This window comes from Pongo abelii, chromosome X (genome assembly GCF_028885655.2).
Source record: "Pongo abelii isolate AG06213 chromosome X, NHGRI_mPonAbe1-v2.0_pri, whole genome shotgun sequence".
NCBI lineage: Eukaryota > Metazoa > Chordata > Mammalia > Primates > Hominidae > Pongo > Pongo abelii.
The window spans coordinates 12,754,477-12,767,311 of record NC_072008.2 but is presented as its reverse complement, the minus strand read 5'-3'; the positions used below and the strand labels follow the sequence as shown (position 1 = coordinate 12,767,311).

Genomic DNA, 12,835 nt, shown 5'->3' with positions numbered 1-12,835 from the left:
TAAAAATTCAGTTCAAAAGGCGAGATTCTTAATCTTTGATCTCTCAAAGCTGAAAAGCTATTGCTGCAACCTGACTTTAAAAGAAGATTTGAGATGTTACATACAAATTTATTTTTTGTAGTTTTTGCATTGCTAGAGGGAGAGCTAGTACTGAAATCTATAAAACCAAACTGATAGGTAGTCTTACAGACCCATAGGCACGCACGCGCACACACACACACACACACACACACACACACACACACACACACACACATCGCTATCTACACAAATCAAAATTGACCACTTTCAAAGCAAAGACAAAATCGGTTAGAGACAATGTAATATTGACGCAACTTTTTCCTTCTGTTTTTAGTCTTTTTTTTTCTTTTTTTTTGAAATGAAGTCTTTCTATGTTGCCTCCCAAGTAGCTGGGATTACAGGCACACACCACTGTGCCTGGCAGTATTAATGTATTTTGATCCCCATGAGGGTTTCTAAATGTTTGGAAGAGATAAAGAATTACCTGAACATAGGTGATTTGTTTTCCGTTTCAAAAACCGCACAATTTTGAAGGGTCAACTTTACATAACCAGTCAAAAGGAAAACAGCCCCGCCCCCACTGTCAAATCAAGGATAATCCAGGCAGGATAAATTAGAGCACTGTCCTGGGTCACTCAGAAGTAACATTCAGAGAATTAATTACTGGCATTTAGAACTATATGAAAGCAGAACATAAACAAATGAAGATTGTCTTCCCTAAGAGAAATCATAACGAAAGATAAAATTTATAGCAAAAGGAATTGAGCCATTGCAGTATTGCTATAGCTAGTGATTTCAGGCTTTCTTTTCTGGAAAATAATTTCGTTTGTGATTAGACTAATTTCTGCTGAGCTTAAGGTTAGTGGGATCTGTGTTAATTTTAATGTCTCAGCAATTGCATTCATTTTTTGATTTTTTTTCTTGAAGCTAATGCTATGTGGTTGTTGATCTGAGTGCTCTGTCTTTCCACATCAATCATATCCCTTCTGACGAATTCACTTATGTGAAATATGCTGGGACTGACACTTAAGTACAAGGGCAACTGTGGTCAGAACAACTCTCTGAGCCAAAAGCAAAGCTCATAAGCAAATAAAATACAAATAACTTTACTATGTAATACAGTAAAGGATGGAATGAAGAGGCCCTAAATTGTGGACAATGGTTATCTTTGGAAGTTGGGTTTAAGGGGACTTTTACTTTCTCCATCATTTATTTCTGTAATGTTTATTCGATAATATTAAGGAATTCCCAATTTTTAAAATGCAAAAACGTCGTTGTGGTTATGTTTAAAAGTTCTCACAGGATATTCTTACTGAAATATTCATGGGCTAAGCACTATGATGTCTGGGACTTGCTTCTAAATCATACAGCGGGAGAGGAGGTAGGTAGAAATACAGACAATAAGATTAGACATGAATCGGTACGTAATGAGTCCACATGAATTCATATGATTGTGTCTACTTTTGTTTGAAAGATTTGTGATAAAAGACTAATAAAAATGATAGGAGATAAACTTGGCAAAGTAGACTGGGGACTAAACGTAAAGAACCGTGAATATAAGGAAGGTTTATTCTCTAGTTCAGTGCTCTCCAGATTTCAGTGAATGCAACCCTACCTGCGACAATATTGTCACATGCATGCACCAGGCATATGCTTATTTATTCATTCATTCATTTATTTAAAATTATGTACATGTACCATTGTACTATTATGCCATTATAAAACATACACAAACATAAAAAAGCTAGATAAAAATAAGCACAAGTATTGTTCTAATATGTTCTTCCTACACTCTATGGACCTGGACCCCAGTTAGGAGCCCCATGCTTAGTGAATGTGGGGGCCCCTTGAGGTTTTCTGAATAGCAAAGAGTTTATTTGTAAGAAACAGAAACTTACTGGCGCAGTAATGGGAGGTTGATTAGAAGGACCCAGAGCTACTTCCCTGAGGCTTCTCAAAGAACTCCAATGGACTGGGAAGTTGTTCTAACTAGATATGTGACTTGAACAAGGATGGTCACTTCCTTGTACGCTTCTTTTACATATATGCAATACACATAATGTGTTCTGCACACAGTCAGGATACAATATGCATATAAAACAAACATTCCCCCCCATATTATCTTGGGCAATATATTCAACACAACGATTATGATGATAATAATAGCTAACATTAATTGAATACTTACTCTCTGCCAGGTATTGTGGTAAGAACTTTACATACACATTTTTACTCAAAACTCATGACAACCCTATGGAAATCGATCTTATAATTGATTTTCATTTTATTATGAGGAAATTGAGACTAGAAAAAGTAGCTTTCCCAACATAAAAGGGCTAGAAAATGGCAGAGTCAAAATTTAAATCAAGATGTTTCTGACCCCAAACCCCATATCCGTAACAACTCATCCATATTGCCTCCAGAGAGAATAGTGTCCAAACCAGCAGATTGTTGTGATGATTAAATGAGATAATATAGTTAATATGCTTAGCACACTGTCTGACATAGGGCACACATCCTATTAATAGGTTAGGATTTTAGTACACAGAATGATATTTACTAAGATTTTCCACAGTAAACACCACTAATATCTCTCAATATCAAAACACCAATATTTATAATTATAATTGTAATGAAATAATGTTTTATTATTTAGTTAAACATTATTTATAATAACACACGCCTAAACTCCTTTCCTTTGCTGCCATCCATAACCACGTGTGGCTTTTGTTGTTGAGTCCCTGTGGAATGGCTGACTAGAGAGAGATTGCAATTGTGGACTGTGTTATGCCTCCTTCTCAGTAGGCTACAAAAGTAGAAATGTTTGCACCTGGTGTACTCCCGTCATATTCTTAAGAAGCCACCTGTCTAAGTAGGAGTGCATGTAGCTTGAGCACTGAATGACCCAGGAAATACATATATACATATCGATTTTATTTTATGACTGCAGGGTACTTTTAGAGATGTGACAGTCCTGGAAAGTTCTTTGCATTCCATTGGTTTCACTTGAACTGGTCAAATATACCACTTCCATTTCTTTCTTTTTTTTTTTTTTCAGATTTCATATTTTTATCAGCCAATCCAGATTAAGTATTTATTTAGTAAATACTTAACTATTTACTCATGGCTCCCATGATTACAGTAGCCATCTCTCCCTGATTTTCTGGAACATCCAAGATTTGAGATTTTGTCCCAGTACTACGCTATAATTCCAAATTTGATTGGCAGCCTTAGCCTCTGTAGAGGCGGTGATGCATGAAGCCCTATGCTGAGAGCTGTGATCTGAGATGAGACTCACAGGTGCTGGTGTGTGGTCTGGTCTACATTACTGAATCTGTACTTAATTTTGATGATCATTAAATGTTCCTTTTTGTAAGTTTGCAAATACTTTACTAAATGTCCTATCACTCTAAAGAGAATTTTAAGTTTTGTAGTTGAGTTGCGGTGAGGGGAAGATAATGTCTTTGGTTTGCAGATTTTTGACATTTAGTCAAAGCAGATCTTTCCATCAAATAATTAATTTTGGTATTATTAATTCCATACATTTTATGTAATGAGATATTCTATAACTCTAGGCATTACCTAGGAAACTGCCCATCATCCCCTCTGTTCTTCTCCCTGGGAAGTTTTTTGAATGCTAGAAACACTGTGAAGAGCATTTGTGCTGACACAGTAGAATCCATCCCCACCAATTTGTAGCCCAAATAGCAAAAACCCAAATTAAATATGTGGGATTCTTGGAAGAAAGCATCCAGTAACCAAATACTATGAGCAAAAAATTAATTTATTACAGATATATTCTCTAGTAATTCATAATAGCTTCTTGAATTTTAAATGTCTTTTTGCTATTTCCAATGCTTAAGAATCATAATTTTAAAACATAAGTACTGTTTTATATACATTGTGATTTCTTTTCTTTTCTCTCTCTATTTTGTTTTGTGTTTTACTTCTAAATATGAATAATATGGTCTCCAAATAGCTAGTTGGAAAGAAAAGGGATAGGATTCATTGTTTTGCTCTAACATGGTAGAATTTAAAATTTCACATCATATACCTGGAGTTTTAACTATATGAAAAATAGCCAAATGTCATCACTTTCTTGGATATTTCTTTTACGTGTATATATATGTATAATATAAACAGAATACATCTGATTAGTACATTTCAACATTTCATCAATGTGACTTTTATCTCCTATTTTATATAAAATAACAAAATATACAGAGAGAAGAAAGGAGACATCTGTTCATCATACACACAAAGTAAATAAAAGTTCATGTATGGCTTTGCAAAGGTAGATTATGACGTGACTTCCATATTTATTTGTTTAAAAGCCTCTTGAGAGAACGTGTCAGTGTGCTTACGAGAGCGGCCATGGTGATTGAGTGTCGCGCCGAGAGTCCAACATTAGGGTCCCCAGGGTTCTTTCCAGTGGCTGCTTCGGCAGCTTTCAGTAGACAAATGTAATTTATGACCACTTCATCGATCTTCCCTACAATTTCCTGCCGCTGTGTTTCTGAGTTCACGACTTTTACTAATCGCATGCAAGCTTCTGTTAGGCAACAGAGCACTTGAAAGCTGGAAGTCATAGCTAGGAGCATCTCCTCCGGGCTTTTCTCAGCCATCGCCATTTTCCTACAGGCACTTCCCAACTGTCTGGACTCAATGGATAACAGTTGCTTGTACTGAGAAAGTGTAAGGTCGTACGCTTCAGGGCGTGACTCCTCTCTCTTCTCCTTGGTTGCCCTGACGAGACAGAGCAGCTCATTGGCATCATTTTGGGCTGCAAGGAACCCATCAGGCATTGCATATGTGCTCTCCTTTAGGGCATTTATTCTTGCAATCCGGGCATCAAAAGCCAGGTTGCTGAAGTCCAAGTCATCTGGGCCTCGCAGGTCTTCTGCCCAGACCTTCAGCACTGACCCTCTGGATAGCTCCCCTCGTTGCTTCTGAATCGCCACAGCCAGGCATGGGCTGCTTGGTTCTGGCATGGCTTGAGTCATCTGTGGTCTATAGAGGCAAGAGACCTGGACGGTGGCCTCTCCCCTCTCCTCCTCTTCCTCACCATCTTCATCCTGCCCTCGGTTCAGGAAGCAATAGCTGAAGGGTCCCCGGCATCTCCAATTGCTGCCCTCCAGCTTCCGCAAGGGTAATGTCCTATACAGCTTTGAGTCTTTATGAGCCACTGGGGACCTTTTGTGAAACCTCCCCTCAGAGCTCAAGTGCATTGAGCTTTGGGAAAAACTTTTGGTGAGCTTCCTCCCCAGGGGGAGTTCTGCTCGCCTTTCAGAACTGGCCTCCTGTGCTTCTGTGATGCCTGGACACTTTAAGCTGACTGCACCCTTGGTTCTCTCTCGGAAGGTCTCCAAATCGACAGATCCGGAGAGGATACTGCTGCTATGTCTCAGAGCCTTCTGGCTGGGGGATGTCCTGAGACTCCCCCCTCTCAGATCCGGTTGCCGCCAGCTCACAGCCTCTCCGTATGCCTGATTTGCTTGGGAGAAATCATTAGGGTCTTGATTTGGAATTGGCACCTTTGATTCCGAGTGAATGTTTGATGGTAGCAGGATGGGACCAGCTTCAGGATGTTGAGACCAAGCTGAAGGCATGCCTCCTCGTCTCTCCTTCCCAGGCTCTGTCAAAGCTACACTAGGGGTAGTAGAAAAACAGAGAGAATCATTAAGCATCTCCTGGGAGGCCATTTTTACTACATCTCTACATGATGTCTGTCATTTCTCAAGGATGTAGTCTGGAAGGGCTGCTGTATGCTAAGGTCACCCTGCTTTCCAAAGACTGCCTCTTGATATCTCATAACAAATTTCCATTTTAATGAATATCAAGAAAATACTGGAATCTGTTATTTCTGGAACTGCTGATTCATTTGGAATTGTCTAGAAATCCCAAACATTTTCAGGGATTTCATGAATTGCCTTGCTCCCAATATCTACCCATCAAAGCTTAGACACAGAAAACAACTATGTATAGATTATTCAAATATATTGGAGATATTAAGTTTCAATTCAAGGGAATTAGGTTAAATCTGGCATTGTTTTCTCTTTCTTTCTTTCTTTCTTTCTTTCTTTCTTTCTTTTCTTTTCTTTTCTTTTCTTTTCTTTTCTTTTCTTTCTTTTCTTTCCTGCCTTGCCTTGCCTTGCCTTGCCTTGCTTTTCTTTCTTTTAAAGAAGTGGCCTAACTTAATTAATGCAAATTAAATAAGTGAATCTTTTTCAGAAGACAGCATGAGGTTTGCCTGGTACAAAGTCTGAAGTTGAAACACTGGGCCAGTTGCTCAACATTTTTTTTTTTTTTTAAGAAAAGCTGTCATGTGAAGCAAATAATCCCCATCTCACAGAATTTTTGTGAGAAGCAAGAGGTAACTCAGGTGAAAGTTCTTGATAAATCATGAAGGATTAAACAGTGTGACTTAGTTTAGAGGTAAAGATGCAGTTGGGTGATGAGTTAGGTGATATTCACAGATAGCTTTTCCAAAGCAGGTAAAGCCAGTGGTGGGTTTTGAGAAAGTAGAAAATCTTAAAAGAACAGGAATAGAAAATGACCAATATAAGATTTCACTAACTTCTATTGACCTGTATGAAAAAGACACTATTGATGACATAATTTGAAACATGAAAGTATGAAAGAGTATCTGCTTTTGCCATGTGATGGCCAGCCAAGTGGATCAGTGAGGGGAATGCATGCCATTGAGTGGTGGAGTGGTGAAGGTGGGATACAGAAAGTGGATGTGTTCTTGTTTCTACGTGTGTTTACACTTTATTATTTTGGGGAAAATAAAGCAGCTCATCAGGAATAGCCTCAAAATCTTCCTCACACTGGGGTATGCAAGACACTTCAGAACGTCCATATAGGGCAGTCTTACAGAGTAGGGAGGAATCAGTAAGATTGCCGAAAGGGCAAATGCTCTCTCCAAACCCCTCCAGTCTCCCTGATACCCTGCTCGCTTATCCTTCCTTGTCCCTCAATAATGAAATGGCAGAATTAGAACTCAGATGTCTTGGGAAGAAAATAAAACTGTTATGTGACTCTAAGCAATACTATCATATAACTAAAAGTCACACTGGGCATTGCTAAACATCTGCATTTAGAATTTAGGGAAAACATATTGCCCCATCAAATTCTGAAAGCAAGCACAGAGTAAGATTATAAAGAGCAAATGCCATTTTCACCTTTATAATCTTTAGTGTTTATTAAATACCAGGGGATCAATGATTGGTACTTTACAGTCCTGTGGCCTTTTAAAATTCTACCTTTTACTTTTCTTCCAGACATTATGTTTTTAAGTTTGTTGTAAACATGGTTTACATGCTCCTGGCATGTCATACAAAGTGCTAAATCCATCATTGCTGTACCTGTGGTTTCCTTAATCTTGGGGAGCCGATGGCATCCATCTCTCAATGTGCCAAACAGGGGTTCGGTGTTAATGGCTGTGTGCAGAGCAGGCACTGTCATCCGTGGACACATCCCTTCTGTCTGTGGGTGCAGTTCCTTAAAGGTGGCTCCGTGGTTGGGAAGCCCAGGGGCTCTCTCCTCTGAAGGAATGTAATTCACACCTTTCCCAGAAGCGTCAGGAATCAAGTGCTTCCCCAGGGAGGGGCAGAGCGGCGACTCCACGGGTGTGGCACAGGCACTACCACTGCTGCCCGTGCCACAGCCTGCATCCACTGAAGAGCCTTGGGAGCTCTGCAGAGAAAAATGGCCCTCGCTTTGCAGCGATGACATCCGCTTGGCCAAGTGGTAGTCACAAAGGCGGGCCACACTCTCATCAGCCTCAGGAAGCTTGGAAGGATGGTCGCAGGTGGACGAGTCAGCGTCCTCTGGGTTATCTAAGTCTTTGGCTGAAGATGCACAGGTCACGTCAGTTAAGAAGCGGTCCCCTTGACCAAGTCCTGAGCCATCACTCGTTTCTCCATCAGGAGCTCCTTCTTCCTTCCCTTCGGCCTCCCTTGCCCCAAGACCAGAAGCTCTTGGAAAGGTTTTCCCCGTTGCTGCTTCTAATCCACTTTTTTCAGCCATCCCACCTTCAGTGGCCACATACCATCTTTGACTGTCCTTGCGAAAGGCAGTTCTCTCCAGATTAAAAGTGCTCAGGTGTTGACTGTCCCGTGAAGACACAGTACCAAATTTACCACTGGCATCCTCCTCCATCTCTGCCGTTTTGGTCCCCTGCTGTTTTTTTCCTGTTGTGTTCCCATTAGGGGGTGCCTTCCCCTCACCATCGGCCAGCTTGCTTTTCCTTTTGCTAGTGCAGGAGTATGCCACCGACCCCATGTGCAGTTTGCTAAAATAGTCAGTGACTGACTTAGTCTCCATAGTTTCAGGCTCCATCTCCATGTGGTCTGAGTGAAGTAACTGCTTGGAAGGCACAACTTTGGGCGGGAGGTCGGTTGCTGGCCTAGCAGCCAAGGCGTGCGAGGACTTTGGAGGCAAGCCCCCAGCAGGGGTCTTGGAGGCCGGGAACTCGGTCTGCTCTTCTGCAAGGGGGTGGTAGCCTTCGTGAGTGGCCAAGAACATGCGGGAGAGGTTTTCTGACTGTTTTTGTGCTGTGGCCAGTTCAGAACTCTCAGTCATTTCAGAAGAGTTAGTTTCATTGCCCGAGTCTGACGAAGACTCAGGACTATAAGCCCGCAAGATGGCTACACCTGCATGCCGTAAAAAACAAGAACTGATTAATGGATGCAACAGAGGCACTTGGAGACATGTAAGAAAACGGGACTCGTTATTACTAAAACAAAATACCAAGTTTTTCCCTTTTCAGTAAGGACTCTGAGTTTATTGAACAGTTTTTCCAGAAATGGGGGTGGGGGGAGATGTGCCTTATGTTTTAAAAAAACATAACAAAGGAAATCACATACACACAAAAAAACCCATGATGGCAGTTTCAGCACATTTATGAAATGGGACATGTGTGAAATGGAGAACACCACGTAACAGGACTCCAAGGGCAAATGGCTTGGAAGGATGGAATGATATGGTTATCAGTGAATGAATGTAACAATTGTGAAAGAACCTGAATTGTCACTGGTCTGCTGTTCTTCTGACACGGATAGAGCCTCTAGAGCTCCCAGCGTGGAGACGACGGCATTATCCAGTCCCTTCTCACACTTGCCTTCGGCGCTGGTGGGCACAGCGTCAATGAGGGACACGGGGATCTCATCATTTTGCAGGCTGCTGCCTTTCTCCTTGTCTTCGGGGAAGGAAGCTGCCTGGCTCTGAGAGTCCTCTTCATCTGAACTGTCTCTAAAGCCAGGTGGGGGTGCGGCAATGGCCATGTTCAAGGAACGCAACAGGAAGTCATCCTCATTGTCATCACCTTCTGGAGGCGGCAGGGATGTGAGGTCAATGATGTCATCGCTTGACCCAGACAGGTTGAGGATGGCCGGCTGGTTCATCTCCCCCACCACGAGGTCCTCCTCGCAGCTCACCTCGTCCTCGTCCTCTGCGTCATCAGTGTTTTCTGCATAACAGATGTCGTGCAAGAGGGGTTCCTCGATCCCCTCCGCGGCCTGGAAGCTCTTCACATCGCCTATGTTTGCGTAAACAGAATTTTCCACAAACTGGATGCCCTCTGCCTCTGGAGTGAGATCCAGGCCCTTCATGTCATTGGCACTGCCGATGTAGAGATTTCTCTGCTTCTCCAGCATTTCAGGACTCTCATCTAGTAGCGTTTCATAGCCGAGGGTTGGGGGACTAATACCATCATCCAAGGCGAAGTCTCCAAAAATAAAGGACACTTTAGCTCCTCTCGGAGATTCCTGTGCTTTCTTCAGAGTGTCTGGTCCTGAGAGGGTCAATAGGGACCGCTGAGCTAGACTTCTGTAGTCTGCCTCACAGGGGGCCTCCCCGGGCTGGCTCAGCTGCTGGTTAAGTCCATCTGAACTATAGGCGTTGTCTATGTACAAGTGCCGGTGCTCTTTTGGACACATGGTGCTGTCTGTGATCTCCACCGTCTTCTGCTTTGAATCTATGTATGTTATCTGGGCTTCTTGTTCCCCTTCACCAATAAAGGTGGTCATTTGGGGTATACAGTTCCAATCTGGGCCAAGGAGGTTATGCTTCCCCTTGTTTTCAGGTCCTAAAGAGAAAGAATCATGCAAAGACACATTACTGTACTGTCTGGTTTTGGGTGGGGCGGGGGTGGGAGGCTCGTCTCTGTTTTTTAACTTAATGGCTTGTAGCATCACTTATGTAAATGCAGTTTTTCAACTACCCAAATATAGTACTTATTGATTTAGGCTTCAGGTGTAAGAATTCCTTGGGTTAGGAGAATTGACCTTAACAAAATTGATACTGCATAAACTGTAATTGCTATTTGATAAAATGTAATACCATCTGGGGGTAGGGAAGCATAGCTTAATTCCATCCGACCCTTGGGTCTATTATTAAAAGGCTTCGTTCATATCTACAAATGTAAATACACAACATGCCTTTTACCCTTAAAGGTGAGATTTCAATAGGCCATTATTCCAGAACATTAATTGTTCTTTTCCTTGTAAGGTGAGATTTAATATTCCCTACTTCATGGAGGAAGATATTGAATGTTTTCCTCATTGAGTTCAGAGATGGTCAAGGATCGTCCCAGTTTTACCATATTTTTTAGAGAATTAAGATAAATGTTGTAATGGTAGTACAAGACTTCTATCTTCAGTCTTTTGATATCCTAGTGGATGTTAAAATATTCATGTATAAATGTCAGCATGCATGCCCATGTGTATATGTGTGTGTGTGTATAAAATGCATAAGGTGGAGTGGTCACAGGTAACGTACTTTTCTCTGTAATTTCTAAGCATAATTAATATTTAGATTAAGTTCAATTTTTGTTTGTATCATGGGAACTCCTGAAAATTTGTTTCATGTTCCTCATGGATTAAAATTACAAAACCCCAATTTAAATACTATTATTTTGTTTGCTCTTCAAGCATCTTTCAATCTGGAATTTTGATGTGGAGATTTGCTCTGATATTTAACAAGACAGAGAACTGGGTCATTCTGTTGATATTGCCTTGTAGATTCCAGAGGCAACATTTTGAGAAAATTTTAGGGCCATACTATTCTACCATCTGTTCCCTCAAATTGCCCCCAGCACAAGTTTGGATAACTGACATCAGATGTGCAAGACACATGGGAAAAAAGTACAGTTTTACTTAAGAGATTTTTGCTCCCTGCAAATCATGCAGTGGATTTAATGCTGAACAGTGTTCAGGGTTATTTTAATAAATTCATGTATTTTCATGAACAATAAGAGATATAATTTTGAAGACATTGAATTATACACTGGCCATATTTGCATCTTACCTTACAATAAATAAACCTTGTGGGGGTTCAGCATTATTTTATTAACAACAATTTGGATTATGACTGGGTGTGCATGGTGGGGGAAGTGTGTGTGTGAGTGTGGATTGTTGCAGGAGGAAGAGTAGTTCAGCAAAGTTGCATTGTAACGCGGGTTTAGGGCTTGGCAAACATTTTCTGTAAAGGGAGGCCCAGATAGTAAATATTTTGGTTTTGTGGGCCAACCATTCAATTGAGCAACTACTCAACTTAGCTGTTTTAATATGGAAGTAGCCATAGAGGCTACATAAACAGATGGGTGTATGAGTGGAATGGTGGCCCCCAAAAGATATGTCCACTCTGTGAATGTGACCTTATTTAGAAAAAGTGTCTTGCAACGTTAAGGATCTTGAGATGAGATTATCCTTAATTATCTTCATGGGCCCTAAATTCAATGGCAGAGAGAGATTTGGGCCACATAGAGAAGAGGGGAAGGCCATGCGAAGACAGAGGCAGACACTGGAGTTAAGCAGCCGCAAGGAATGCTGGAGGCCACCAGAAGCAGGAGGCGGTAAAGAGAAATCCTCCCCTAAAGCCTTTGAAGGCAGCAATGGCCCTGTCAACATCCTGGTTTTGAACTTGTGGCCTCCAAAACTGTAGGAGGATAAACTTATGTTGTTTAAAGCTCCCAAGTTTGTAAGAATTTGTTCCAGCAGCCTTAGGAAAGTAAAACAATGTGTGTGGTTGAGTTCCAATAAAACTTTATTTGCAAGAACATGATTTGGCCCGTTGACCATAGTTTTGCCAACTCTGATTTAGATGAACAAGAAAACTGAATAGGTCAGCAGGCTCAAAGCAAGTTGATGGATACTTATTGAGACCCTCCTAAAGCCCAGAGATGCATACATATGTGGGGCCAGGGATTTTGAAAGTGCTTGAAGGCTAATTTTCAAGACAGAGAAGAAGGAATGGGGGCTGTTTCTTATTAGAGATCTTGACTAAGATCTGGGATCAATTTGAGGTGAGAAGAAAATATGTGCTCAATCTGGCTTCCTTCCAGAAGGGTCTACTGATTTGGCTTCCTGGAATAATTTTGGAGACATGGAAGAATGTGGTTTGGGGGCTGGGATCTATTCTGTGGCCCAGTCTCCTACAGAGTGGAAGGAGAGAACGGACTGGGGAAGAACTAGCCTGACGGGACTTCCACTCTGTATTTCTTGGCTCTCAGATCTTTTGGGAGTTTCTGAAGAGAAGAGAGTACTTTCAGCCTTTAGAGTATGCTGAGCCCAGACTGCTGCTCGACCTAGGTCTATCAGTTTCTTTTTGGAGTGTGGTCTCTCCCCGTGATCCTTGCTTCTCTCTCTCTGTCTCTCTCTCTCTCTCTCCACCTACCTCCCGCCCTCTATCTTTGAGAGTGGGGATAGGTATTTGAAACTGGGAGAAATGATGGTGAGGCTGAAGTCCCATTCTTTCCCCACAGTAATAATACTTTTTGTAACTATGTTTTTGTCTCTTTAAGTTCTATTAA

At 41.4% G+C, this 12,835-nt stretch overlaps 1 protein-coding gene across 4 annotated transcripts in view; it reads right to left on the bottom strand.

Annotated features, from left to right (window-relative positions):
* Positions 1 to 1,675: 1,675 nt before the first annotated feature.
* Positions 1,676 to 12,835, bottom strand: part of FRMPD4 (FERM and PDZ domain containing 4) — a 581,071-nt gene continuing 569,911 nt past the window's right edge. For 2 of the 4 annotated variants that reach the window (XM_009234590.3, XM_002831379.4), the window contains 3 exons: positions 9,047 to 10,111; positions 7,389 to 8,678; positions 1,676 to 5,670 (listed from right to left, as the gene is read on the bottom strand). In XM_009234590.3, coding sequence (XP_009232865.2) covers positions 5,666 to 5,670; positions 7,389 to 8,678; positions 9,047 to 10,111 — 2,360 coding nt within the window. In that variant the 3' untranslated portion in view covers positions 1,676 to 5,665. The remainder of the gene's footprint in view (positions 5,671 to 7,388; positions 8,679 to 9,046; positions 10,112 to 12,835) is intronic. The other 2 variants (XM_054544336.2, XM_054544335.2) reach the window with 1 other exon arrangement.